Source organism: Chelmon rostratus, chromosome 6, assembly GCF_017976325.1.
Source record: "Chelmon rostratus isolate fCheRos1 chromosome 6, fCheRos1.pri, whole genome shotgun sequence".
NCBI lineage: Eukaryota > Metazoa > Chordata > Actinopteri > Chaetodontiformes > Chaetodontidae > Chelmon > Chelmon rostratus.
In genome coordinates this window covers 26,426,952-26,441,151 of record NC_055663.1, presented here as the reverse complement: position 1 = coordinate 26,441,151, position 14,200 = coordinate 26,426,952, and the positions used below count along the sequence as shown (strand labels likewise).

Here is a 14,200-nt window from a genome sequence, read left to right as displayed (position 1 = left end):
TTGTGTGGAATCAGATCGTTCTCCAGCTCCGTCCTCTCTGCTCTGTGGGCCCCCCGTCAGCCTCATCAGTGCCTGGAGCCGACAGCAGGGCACTGGCTGGACTGCAGCAGGTAACTCTGGAGAATCAATGAGCCTGTCTATGAGACGCAAGAGACGCCTGTTGGGTTTATTTTTGTATCTGTACGATTGAATCTCACATTGACATTACTGTTTACTTCTTATATAGATAAAGACTCATTCGTTGGTAGTTTAACTGAGGGATTTGTATTGAGCACTGACTGCTGGAGGTCTGAGAGCATTTCCTAGTTATGTATCACATTATTCATAACAATAATTAATTTGTACGAAAGTGACAATAGGGTAATTTGGTCTAAATATGTATATATATATGTGTGTATATATATTTATATTGTAGTTGAGGACTCCTGGCTTACCTCTTGTTTTGAATAGGCTACAATAAGTTATGAAGTGTAATTGTAAACTGATCAATAAACTGTTAGTGATGTTGAATACACAGTGCAGCTGGAGGTCATTCACAGCGATCCTGTCCTCAGATGAATGTGGTTTTATTGTGGCTTATCTCGTTGCCATGGTAGCTGTTGGAGAGAGTGCTGTTGCTGCCGAGTTCACACATGAACGTTACAAAGGAGACGTCGCTCTCGCCTCCTCAGCGGCAGATCTCCTTTTCTCTGGTGCACAGTTCCTGCAGCCTGTGGGAATGTCTGGTTGCCTCAGTCTCATGCTGGCCCAATCACAAGAGATTATTTTGTTAGCGTCAGTCGTTTCAGATGTGTGACCTTGAATAAAAATCAGATGCAGACCTTTGAGAACCTCGGATCTATAAAGTCGTTCTCCCGGTGAGGACAACATGAGGTCCTATCCACTTCTGTTGCTTTTTAAGTGATAATAGAAGCCAATTTTAGATGCAATTTCCTTTTTTAATGCTCACAAGTACTGTTCATCTTAATGGGGATAACAGACCAGCATCAGTGCTCCCCTGTTTGTTTCCACTTCTTTACTTGGGTGTCCTCTTTTGGGTGGTCTTGTAAGAAGGGAGGAAGGGCAGATACTGGAAACATCTAAAGCGCTCCAGAACGCCGATGCACAACGGGATATCGTAACAGGACTGGTCACACGTGTTTTTGCCTTCGTTTCGCACTTTGTCCTGCCAGCTGTGGATGCCCCGCTCTTTGTCAGTGCCTGAAAAAGAAAAGACAGTCAGCCGAGAGTGATTCTAAGGCTTGTGTCTTAACTTATCATTTTTTGCACGGCCATTTCGTCCCACCTGGAATGGTGTTGTCCAGAATAAACCCGAAGAATCCTCCGATGAACATGTGTGTGGTGAAGAGCACGACGATCACCTGGTCCAACTCTTTTATTCCTTCAAATAGAGACAATAACGATTAAATGTCATTAGCTTGTGAAATAACTATAAATCTCGTGGGGAGGTTTTCAATACACACACACACACACACACACACACACACACACAGTCCATCTGGCATATCTGGCAGATCAGGCCAGACAGGCTTTCTTCACCAGACACTCTGTACCACTGTGTGTTGAGACCTATGAACCACGTAGCTGAATTCCCGCCACATGTCCAAGGATGACACTCTCGGACACTGGCAGGCACAAGGTGTTTTGTATAACTTCATTGATCAAATTGTATTCAACATTTCTTGCATGTTCATGAAGCAAAGTTGAAGTGAAAATACGTTTTTTTTGTTTTGTTTTGCTTTGTTAAGTTTTTGTAAAGGATTACATGCTGCACAGGGAGTCATTTCCTGCAGCTAACCAGGACGATTTGGGTTTTATGTTACTGAGCTTGACTAATTCTGTCTCTGGGATAGGAAGGAGGAGGAGAAGGGAGCTTCTGCGAAACCCCACATTGCATTTATTTTTATTTTTATTGAATTGCTGTGACGGAAGATAAAACAACAGAGCAGTAAAATTCTTCCTCATAATATTCTAAACCACTGTTGAGCATCTGGGCATCAGATAAGCCTTCAAACTAATGGCTTTTAGTCATTCTGGACTTCCTGGATCATATTTCATCAGCTCCTCACTCTGGATAATCCACAGATTTCACAGTTTTTATCAATGCTGGATGTTTTTTGTAATCATGCACCTCCATCATATCGATGGTGGCAGGAATCTCACACGTGGGTATCTCAAACCTGCAGCCAGGTAAAATGAGAACTATCTGCATGGCTGGATACCACAAGGGTTATGTGAGAAAATACCTTTTTTTGACACGTCAAGTATTTACAACACTTCTGAAGTGGAGCGAGTGATGGGATAAGACTAACCTACAAAGAGAAGACCTGCTGGTGCCTTGCATTGAGCTCCCCTTTAAGGCCACATGGCAGGCCTGGCAGAGTGGACGAGTTGTGATAACAAAGAGAGCGCTACGCCTGCAGGACTTCTGCAGGTCCACTGGCATTCAGATAATTGGACTTCTGAAAGTTGCTTGGCATCTTAGGGGCAGCCTCTGTAATCACTAGACCACCGTGGCATTACAGTTTCCTTAGAAAGAGTTGGCCTTTCTTGTGGCATGTGCTACCTCCAGCACATGGTTGAATACAGAGCCCCATTGAATACGTGGATGCCTGCAAGTCTGATTCCCTGCTTTTATAATGCCCCTCAGCCAATGAAGTCTAATAAAGTTGTATTGAATTGAATCAAGGACTGCAAACGGCGCTGACGTAGTTTGACTCTGAACACACGCTTGTTCAAAGGCCCCACCAAAACCCAAACAGACAGGCAGGCACATACATTTCCTGGCCAGAGAGGCAGCAGTCGAAAGTTCACGGCACCCGCTGAGTTGATTTAAATCCTGCAGCCTGTACATCTGAAGATGTCTGGGTGAGCAGCAATTTGTTTACAAAGCTGACAGGCTCCTCTTGTGTGGCGCTATCAGCTAAGTGTTGAGGCCGGGGAAAAAAACTTGGGGGCAAGAGTGCTTTATCTGAGCCGGGCAGATTACAGCCAGTTACATGGCGCCTTGCCAAGAGGATTGGGAGGTAAGCAGCCTAGACCTGAGAAAACCAGACAAACCCTCATGCCCAGTGTTAAACTCTGGATTAGCACTTTCCTGGGAGACACTTGCATCACATGACTCATGGGATCAAGGTGTTATGTCTGCAAAGAAGAGCTGTTTAATCTAGAGGATTGCTCTTTTGATGGCACTTCAAAGGAGGCGACCGGTGACGTGTTCCTCAGCCGATCAATGTGCTATGAAGAGCAGCGAGTCATCAGCTGATGGCTTGTGATTGATCTCTGATAGGATCTAAGATTGATCAGTCTTGGTTGTATAAGCTCCACATGGTCTAATTGCATCTGTTGGATTAATGTTTCATGGCTGGATTAGTGTAATTAGGTTCTACCTGTTGCGTGTACGTTTGTACGTGCATGAATGCATGTGTTACATTTACGTGCTGTAAATTGGAGAATTTCCTGTCTTGCAAAACAATATTTCACATTTTAGTCATAGTTTTTCTTCTTTTTTCCTAGTTTCATTTTTCCTCTTCCCACTAAACCAACCAGCAGCAACACTAATGAAGTGACAGCGACAGGCTCTGAACCCACATCCACTGCTATTTGTGTACACAGGAACACACAACCAACCCACTGGCACCACTACACCCAGTCTAATCCAGATTTAGCCCAGTGGTAATGTGTGAGAATTTTGCCCTCCGTCACACGCGTATCCTGATTTTCTTCCTTTAATCTTTTACAAGGGTTGCTGGGTTACAAATGAAGTTACTGCAACTTTTTACAACTTGTGACATGAATGATGGGTTTACCAAATTAAGAATTATTTGCAAAGTAGACTGACACCTCAGAATTTATGGCATGTCAAGTTAAAATTAGTTGCCATTGCTTATGTGATAAAATCTGACAACTGATCTATCCTGTGTGTCTATAGTGTCGTACCTGACAATCAGCAATAATCTGCACACCTGTGGTGCTGTGACTGTTGTCTCCCCGGGTCATTTATAATTAAGACACTTTGAATCCCCTCTCACTCACACTCTCAAAGGGAATGACAACATCTCTCATTAAGCTTCCATAAATTTGACACCTTCACACTTAAATCCTCAGTGATAACAAGCAGAAGTCATGTGTGAACATGCAAAAGAGATCAAGAGTGTAAAAGTCCCTGCAGTGGCCCCTACAGGCTGAACTACGCCTTACACCCAACTGGACCCAGGTGGTCTGACCCGCCTGCCTCACCAAGATACAAAACAACTGACATCTCAAAGGAGCAAACACACACACACACACACACACACACACACACACACACACACACACACACACACACACACAAACTAATTCAATTCAAGTACAGGACCAGGTAAGACAAACCACTTTCAAATCTAGGCTAAAGACACATTGGTAGCCAAGTCGTTGCCATCTGGGCCTGTGGGATTTCAGGAAAACCTTGGCTTTAGGAGCTTAGGCTGGCAGAACCGCTGCCATCTTTTCAAGGGTAATCTATAAGTGGAGGAGCACACAGCCTCCCACTCACTTTCAGAGGACCACGTCGCTCCTGCGATAAGGATTTCCGGCCCATGTCATGTCATGTTTCTGCCGTTGCTTCCCGATTCCGTCTTCACTCAATTCGCCAACAAACAGGACGATCCGACCCAACGTGCATTTTGCAGCTGGCCTTAACAAAGAGGATCGTCTCAAAAGGTCGAGCAGAAAATAAAAGCACACCAACACAAAGCTGCAGAACGAGTTAGTGTGAACGTGTCGGTGTGGGCGAAACAAGTCATCGTAAATATTGTCACATCTGATCTGATTGAGTCCGCTCCGCTCCTGATCTTTTGATATCGAGAGCTGCTAGATAAAATCATACAGTGTGTGTTTTTGGACGTGAACCAGTGTCGGGGGAGTTGGCACAAACTGATGCTGGGAAATAAACCAGGGCTGTATGCAAGTTAACACAAGACAGCGTGGCGTGTGGATGGTTTGGCCTCTGACAGGGTCTGCTGACATCACGTAGCCAAAGACACAACAATAACAAACCTGTTAAAAAACAGTTTTTGCTGGATGTCTCTTGCTGTGTTGGTGCAGGAACACGTAGGAATACTTGGTAGGATCTGGGGGGTTTACCTCATGACATGACGTATTCTACCTGTCCCCTATGGCCTCGCTCATTCAATTATGCTCCTGTGTGATGGTCAAGACTGAATTAATTTGTTTATGTTGTTAGAAAAAGTCATTATGTGTGTAGATTTAATAAATCTGTTCCTAGTTTAAGGCTTTTACTTCATGGGCATGTGCATGAGTGCGTGCACGCTGTCTGAAATTTCACCTGTGTCAATGATGCCAGGATTGGAGTGAAACCAGGTGGGTAAAACGAGGCCGCTGAAGGTGGAGAAGCCGAGGATGAGGAGGTTACGGGAGGAGTTAAGGTCCACGTACTGCGAGAGAGACAGAAACAGACAGATAGAGAGACTTTGTTTTGTCGTTCTGCCTCAGCTGACTGCCATCTCCGTGCTGGAAACTCACAAAAATAAGATTAGAAATAATCTTGAACTTCAAAAACGACCTGACTTCGATTCTATGCCAGGATTCACATTTATTCGATCGTGGCAGGTCAACACAGGGCAGGCAGAGGGCAAGCAGGTCTATAAATATGTTCGGACTGCTTAATTAAATTGTAGAGAAGCAACATTTTTCCAGCCTCACTGCACAAAATGACTGCGGGTGGTTGACACAGTTGTCGATCGAGAGCCAAAAATCTGAGTTTGCTTCGGTTCTAGTAGCTTTCTGCTCTCGTGTGTTTTCCCATTGAAGATTTCTTTCATTAGTCTCTCTGAAGAACTGAAACATGATCCTGGAGTTTTCCGTCATTTTTCAAAGATAAATCTTGGCACCTTGCCATGGCAACCAAAGATTTTGTGTATAAACTAGCTCCCACGAGGTTTTGATACGACTCGATGAAGACAATGACAAGACTCAAGGCAGCCGTAGTTGTTCACTGCAAACCTCGTGTCATGTTTCACCTTTTTTCAACCCTTCTGGGAAAACACGTTGTCTGAGTGGGACTCCATTAGCTCTCCATTACAGTGATACATAGGGAACTTAATTTTTTTGGCGAAGAAACCCTCACTGAAATACATCAAAAGGAGCAGTGTGGGACATTTCAAACAAACACAAAAACCTGTTTGTGGGTGGTTTTAATGGGCGACAGTGCTTAAGACTTGCCCTGCACTCTTGCTTTAATCACCTTGAAATATCTAGTGCCAGGAAACAGTATTACAGTTGACCCTTGTGTCCTGGTGTCTTGGACTGCTTCCCAGCGACACTGATGACCGAAAGGATATCGCCACCGTTAGAAGGTGTTCATGGATGCGTCGTGGACTCAACCTCTCGAAGAAAGAGATTGAATATTCACCGTTTTGACGGTGATTTTGAATAGTCACTTTGGTTTGTTTTTGATATTGAAGGTCCATTGTGCAGGATTGAGGATGATATATTGACAGAAATTGAATATAATATTCTTAATTATGTTTCCATCCATGTATCATCACCTGTAGCTAAGAATCTTTGTGTTTGCGTTACCTTAAAATGAGCTCTTTATATCTACAGCGGGAGCAGGTCTGCCATGTTGCACCGCCATGTTTCTACAGCAGCCCAGAATGGACAAAACAAATGCTGGCTCCATAGAGTGCTTCTGGTGTTCAGTTGGCTGCAATCTCACCTCTAAACGTCATTGAATCTTACACACTGGACCTTTAAATTCATCAATTTCTTTCTTTCTGTTTTTGTTTGGTTTTGAGCTACCCAAATGAAGTTTATTTAATTATGTACCTTTAATTGATCCTCATAGGAGTCTTCTGTTTTTGGTTATATTTCAGGTCACAGTGTCAGTGCCAGAGCAGCACCTCTGGATCCAGGTTTTGTGTGTATCTCGATAGTAAGTATTTTCCAGTAACTTCATTCGTCAGGTGCTTTTGATAAACATGTCCACAAAATAAAATGTGATATGTTACATGAAATAGGTTGAAATAGGTTTACCTGGAGGTTGGATATCCCCACTGCTGCGATCATTCCAAACATTATGAGGAACATGCCTCCAATGACCGGGTCTGGAATGGTGATAAAAACTGCTCCAAATTTCCCAAAGATTCCCAGAACGATCATCAGAATTCCTGTCATCTGGAGGACCAGCCTGCTGCCAACCTTACATAAATTCAGAACAGAGGTTTGTTATCTTGTGTGTACAAGATCCGGTCATCAATCTCACCATGCCAGCTTTATTTTTTACTAGGAAAACCTCTGAAAAACATGGCCACTTTGACAAAGAAACGATCAATCTCTTCTGCAATGATACCGAGTTGGATGTAGAGATCAGAGAAAGTGGCCTCAGTCAAAGAATGTTCAGGTCAAACCTGCAGAGCCCATAAAACATCAGGTGGGCGCACAGAGTGTTATCTGCGGTGGGAGGAAGCTGTGCTGCTCGAGTACATCAAACTGACACACCATCACCCTGCGCTACATTCTTCATACATACCTTTCTGGCAAAACGCTTGAAGGAAATGCAAATAAATACATGCAAAGTCTCTGACTTCAACATAAACATCATCTCTGTTTGCCAAAAGAATGCAGTAAGATATCTTTATGGATGTTTTCATCTGTGCGATGCTGACAGCTGTTCATTATTTAACATCATTTTTTTCTTCTGTGTGGACAGTTCTGTAATTTTGCAAGAATGTGAGGACGATATTTTTGAAAACAGCAATTCATTTTGCAAAATATAGGCAAAGACATGAAGTGCTGCACTTTCCATCAGTACAAAACTTCAGTATGCAGATGCTCCGCAGTTAGTTTTAGCTATAGTCACTTTCCGTTTGGTGGAATTTATCAGAATAAGATATGAAAAAATAAACAGGCATGAGGACGCACAGTGCACACCTATAGGGAATTCATTACAATGAAAAACAAATCAAATCTATGAGCATCCAAGTCAGCAGCTCATTAAAATGACCACCCTGCTGACCATCTCACTAGGAGGTGCCAATGAGCTTCAGGGACTGTTTATCCACGATGCACTTGTGGCTTAGCATATTTTTCAAATCTCTGTGTGGTCTCGTTCACACGAGAGGACGTCATTTCCAACTAAAAAAGCGGCCCACTTAACCATTTCAGATGCTGTTTCTCTGAGTGCTGTTTATTGTGGGACATGTGGATGTGTGTGTTGCTGGCGCTGTGAACCGAGCTCAGCTTTTCCAGCTGACATTTTAAATAAACATCATGCCGCTGAATAACTGAAAATGCCTAACTGCATGTGGATTCCACGCCATCAGCTTAAACTCAGGAGTGCCCCTATCTTGCAAAGCTCTCAGCAAGACAGACATTAATTCTCCATAAATCATCATTATTTCTGCATTCCATAAGCCCTTTAATCTGCACTTCACTGAACACTGTGTCATTGTGTGCATCACATGTGCAGAAGAAATACAGTATGTCACATGAGCGAGCCAATGCAGTGTGGCTGTGGATAAAGTCTGGAACCAACATGACAAACACAGTTGCCATGGAACAGGCCAAAACATGGGAAATAATGAATGCTAATTTAAAGCTACTCAGGAAATGAGGACTGTTGACCTTGGTGATGCCAAGCGCGGCGATGTTCTGGCTGTAGGAGGTGGTGCCGTTTCCCGTTCCCCACAACGCAGCCAGGATACAGCCGATGCCCTCCACGGCGATACCTCGGTTTATGGCGTGAGTCGGCGGAGGAGGGGCACCGGACAAGCGAGCGCAGGCGTAATAGTCGCCGATTGACTCCATGGTGGATGCCAAGACCCCCGCCATCATGCCCAACACTGAAGACACGCTCACTGTGGGCATACCCCATTGACCTGTTGGTACATAGCAGGCAAGCTTCAGCTTCTGTGCAGATACTGTAGCTACAAGATACTTCCTCTCTCTGTTTGAGGTGAAAAATGACTTTCTGTTGGCGGGGTGCGTAGAACTGAAGCCTTTATGAAATCATAATAAAAAAGTAAGGAAGAGGTGTGCAGATAGTAAAAAGAGTAATAATAAGACATATAATGAGAAGCAAAGCTAGACTACTGTGTCTGCTGGTTTTGGCTGTGGGTATTTGAAGCAGGAACCTGAAGGGAAGGTCTGAAAGTGTGTTTGCAGAGGCAGGTCAGACAGGATGGACTCTGCTTTCTTTCACGACTCTTTGTCATAAAGATCAGACAGACCTTTCTGCTGAGTACCCTTAATGCTGCTGCTGCTGCAGACCTTGATTCCCTTCGCTAATGCACTTCTCTGTTTAAAGATCAAAAAGAAAAACATGAATAGAGTCAATAAATCATCAGCTTAACAGAGCCATCAGGAACCTGTCCAGCAGACTCCAGCTCAGTGCACAGTGATGTTAGAATCAAAGCTTTGGGACGCCCTTCTCGCTGTCTTGGAGGCTTTCTTCGTGTCATTGTCTGATTGAAATCACCTGAGCCCTTGGACTACCAAAGCTGGTAGTCCTGGCATCCATCCTGCACCGTTGGCTTTTGGTTTGGCTTAGGTTTTTTTTTTATTTTTCTTTCATTTTTTTATTTTATTCACTTTATTGATCCCAAACTGCGAAATTATTCTCTGCATTTCACCCATCTCTGTACTTGAAACACACACATGCAACATGCAGTGAACACACAGGAGCACTGCCGCATCAGGCGCCCGGGGAGCATATAGGGGGGTTGAGTGCCTTGCTCAAGGGCACATCAGCCGGCTAATGGGGCACGGCTCCCCCCTTTTGTTAATCTTAGTTTAATAAATCACTCTTGTTTTGTGCTTCTTTAAATCTCACATGTTGCCACATTCCCAGAGTCAGTGTCAAGCTTCAATTAATCAATTATATCGTCCCCGAGCGCCTGTATGTTGCCTGAATGATTTCCACAGCCTTCTACAGTGAATTTGAGTGTTGGCTGGTTTGGAGTGGTAGCATGTTACATCATGGGACACTTCAGCAGGCTCACGATAACTGCATGATCTGCAAACTTAAAACCTCACAATGTGATGGATTTCAGTGCAGTCATTGGTGCACAGGCTGTAGAGGAGAGCGGAGAGGACATAGGCCTGGGCGGAGGTCTTAAGGTTGTTCCAGCTCTGGTTGACGATACCAATGATGGTGCGTTCCACATGTTTTGAGGGAGAGAATGGCCAGCAGACTGCTACCACATGACCTGTGAGGCCTCAAGGGTTCATGTGTTCATATGGATTTATAGACCAGCAGCGGTACACATCTGCAAGACCAAAAGCCTAAATGCTGATGTCATTGAAACAAGCTTTTACACAAACATCTGTGCAGATCATAATATCATGCTCCTTGTCCCAGCGGTCTCAGTAGAAACCTAATTTTCTGAATTATAGAAATCCTCAGACAAATGACTCCACAAGGTTTTGCTCTTGTTCTGGTGCTATTTTCCTTACAAACCAACAACTAAGTACAAAAGTATCTGATTAAAAATTTAAACACCGCTGACTGTCCTCCTGACAACAGGGCTGAAACACACTTCATCTTCATCACCACAGTTAAGCATGGTTAACCTGTCGGCTAGCTGAGGATCAAATGTAAACCTTGTCTCTTATGCATTCATACATACAAGCATGTGACGACCTGTAAGTGCCAGATTGGAAAGTCCTTGAAAAACTCAGCCGGCATGTGTTTTTAATCTGTCCCCATTATTATAGATTTTCTGTATTGTCCCGATGATTTGTCTGTGATGCGTTGAAGGACGTGTGTTGTGGAACACGAGCAGTTGCATGAAAAGAAAGCGACAGCTGATCATTTTCATTCTGCAACATGCTGGCGGATCATTAAAGAGGAGTTATGCAACTGTCAGCGAAGCTACCAAATGTTCTCTGTTTGCTTGTGGCTGTTTGGATGTTTGCCAAAAATTAAATTAAGGAGAATGACTTTTGACAGTTAGGATACGAGCAATAACTGACACATGTTCCTGAAATGTTTTTTTTATCCTGTAAAGCACTTTGTTGTGCCGTATAAATAAAGCTTATTATTATTATTATGGACAAAACTACTGCAGGATCTTTTGCAGCACTGGTACCCATAGTTCCTGTAAAATGCATCCTGTATGCAAATATACACATGCAAATAACTATGAAAACCACACTTTGTGAAATCTATCCATAAGGTTTAAATGTGATCACGTTTGACCATGATATGATATCCATGCAGTTACCTGGATAAGGCACGTGGAACCAAGGGGAGTTAGCCACAGCGTTTATGTTGATGTCGGTCCTCGCTGAGAAGCCGTACTCATCGGACTTAGAAGGAAGGACGTCAAAGATGGTCAGCAAAAAGCAGACGAGCCAGGCGCCACACATCCCAAACAGGGCCTGGAATTTGTTGTCAGATAGAGACTGTTTCAGGACATTTAAGTTGAATTTCAACCAAATTAAAACACACATGAGTTGGCGCTTTATAATATGCAGCCCTCTTGATAAAGGATCAAACAGTAACTCAAGGACAGAAACACGCGCCAGGAAACTGTACTATTTAGATTGATTTCATCTTGACACAAGAAGATGCTTTTAGTAAGATCCATATGAGTCATATTTAAACATCAAATTATGTGATCCACTAAGTGAGTACAATAAACTGCGCATTACAGCCACTTAATGATGAATAGGACTTGTCAAGAGACTATGCACTGACTGACCTCATACAGCAGGGGAGCTCTTTCTATGCTGACAGGTAATCCCTGCTGCATTTGCACGCTAAAAAACACCACTTTTTACCAAGAACACTAAAAATTGACTGGCTAAAAAACTCAACCTCGTTTACCTTAAGGTCAAGAAATGGGGGGCTGGGGGCTCACACTGAGCCGTGAAGCCAAAGTGGCTCAATTTCTCTCCTTTTGAAGAGCACCTGCATTCAGTTTTATGTGTTTATTTTTTTGTCATTATTTTCAGTCTACATTTATTGGGTAATTTCGTTTGCACACATATTCTCTCTCCTCAGCATCCTTCTAAGCCTTTAAAGAGACGTTTAAAGTTCACACCCACCCAACACAAAAAGAAATGTGTCATATTTATTCATGGAAAAGGGTGTTAAAGTGCAAAATATTTGGCTCTTTTGTCACAGTGTAAACAGCTCTGCATGCAGAGCAGCATTTGTATCCGCTGAGTCGCCATCGAGAGCAACCTGTCGAGGATCAAAGCTGTGCTCGTCAGCTCTCACACTGACAAAGGCATGTAACTGCATAAATGTGAAGCAGGGCGGATGTTAAAAACAGGACGTGTGCTCAACTGAAACCTATCCTTAGATAAATAAAAGTTCTCAACGTTGGCCCCTCACCACAGGCGATCTCTACCTGACAGGTGATGAGCGCAGTCAGTTGAAGGGCTTAGAAATGGGGCTCACATCGGCCCGAAAACCACTTTGGCCGGGCTTATGTTTGCTGAGGTGAAACACAAGCCCATAAAAGATCCTCGGCTCAAAAGAGAAAATAAGAGTCTACCCGCACATTTCTTTTTTACGTCATAAGTGGGATGTACCGCATCATCGCTGCAAAATCTTTGGGTCAATTGTGCGTACTGGCTTGGCAGATTTGTGTTGTGCAACTCACGGAGAAGAGCTTGAAGAGTGGATACTGGAAGACTGTCCACTTCTTGTCCTTGTAAGCGATCATTGGGACATCAACTTTGCTGAGATACTGAGAGAACAGGAGGATCAGAGCAACTGTGCTGTGGAAGAACAGAAGACAGGCCAAAATACGTCACTGACAGTTGTTTCCACCAAAGCCTGGCCCTCACAGCTCTTTGTGTATTTATAATTACATACATATTTATATAGTCCACACACTGCAGTCAGGAAGGGTGTCAGAGCAAATGCACACATCACTTTACGTAGCAGGCATGCCCACATGATGCTAGCCATTGTGGAGAGGATTATATGTTATTACTTATTATTACTTTCACAGTGACCGTATGGTAAAGGTGGTCATGTCAACATTGTTAAGTACTTTACTCCGTTCCCTGCTTTTCAATGGAATTTAATGCTGCACATGAAGCACTTCATGCTGTGTATTAAAACAGTGCGTGCTGTGCAGTTCAGGACCAATGATCGTCCTGCTGCATGTTGCTTCAGTGGGAGAGTCTGCAGCTGAAAACAATTTAAATAGCCATATGGAATGGAGAGTATGGGCTGAAACTAAAGAACGCCAAATTCTAAGAAGTCTTACTTTATCTTATGACGGACTAGGGTAAGGCCAGGAGGGTTGGCTGTGGTCAGGGGAGGAAGGTGCAGGGCGTGATACCACACAGGCACATCAGCAGGCGTATCTTCCTCGGCTGTGAGAATCTGGAACTACTTTAACTACCACTTCTGCAGGATGGGCTTTTTAAAACCTGAATTGTCCTCCAGCTTCTAGGTGTTCTAAGTGAATAAGTGTTGTCAACACCTTTTCTCATCATATTATTCATGTTTTGCAAATGGACTTCTTCATTTTGCCCGCACTGTGTCTTATGGCAGCCTGGAGGAGCCTCAGTAATTTTTTTGTGTGTGTGTGTGTGCTGGGAGAGTGGATTTACAACAAGATGTTAGTGTCTGTGTGCCAGTAAGCTGCTGTGTGTGCTGAACGGAGGCTGCTGGGGGTGGGGTGGGGGCGGGGGTGGCGGAGCAGGGCACCGAGGCTAAGAAGGATATGACTGATTACCATCCATATATGGCACCAGGAGGTGGATGTGCTGAGCCTTTTAAAACCCACAAGGATCACTCTATGTAATGACTTTAGTCTGCATTATCTGGAGATGGCGGTGGTAAATGAAGACAGATTTCATGGCAGGAGCAAAGGTAAATGACAGGAGAGTACATGTGGAACAGTGAGTTGCAGTAATTGTGGAGATTAGGAGGATTTAAATAGTGGATAGATACCGAATGAATACTGGCATTTGATTGCACAGAAATATGTCAGAGTTTGTTAGTGTTCGTCAACCGGATGTATTGAATGTATAGAACTTCTTTTTCTGGGCTGTTCCTATATCTAATCATACTGTGCTGCTTTTGTAAGGCTAACGTTTGTGCTTAAGTCTTCGTGTGTCAATTGAGTATTGCAATTCATTCCTTCAAAATGACAGCAGAGTTAATTAAACTGAATCCCCAGGTCTCATAACATACTTGCTATGTTCATATCTTTTGTGATACACTGGT

The 14,200-nt window shown here is 43.5% G+C and overlaps 1 protein-coding gene across 1 annotated transcript in view; it reads right to left on the bottom strand.

Annotated features, from left to right (window-relative positions):
* Positions 1–1,015: 1,015 nt before the first annotated feature.
* The window catches only part of si:dkey-106n21.1 (solute carrier family 23 member 1), a 34,705-nt gene continuing 21,520 nt past the window's right edge, over positions 1,016–14,200 (bottom strand). The window contains exons 6-12 of the mRNA XM_041938497.1: positions 12,618–12,735; positions 11,229–11,385; positions 8,629–8,882; positions 7,039–7,203; positions 5,330–5,438; positions 1,286–1,381; positions 1,016–1,200 (exon numbers count right to left, since the gene is read on the bottom strand). Of these exons, the coding sequence (XP_041794431.1) occupies positions 1,016–1,200; positions 1,286–1,381; positions 5,330–5,438; positions 7,039–7,203; positions 8,629–8,882; positions 11,229–11,385; positions 12,618–12,735 (1,084 nt within the window). The remainder of the gene's footprint in view (positions 1,201–1,285; positions 1,382–5,329; positions 5,439–7,038; positions 7,204–8,628; positions 8,883–11,228; positions 11,386–12,617; positions 12,736–14,200) is intronic.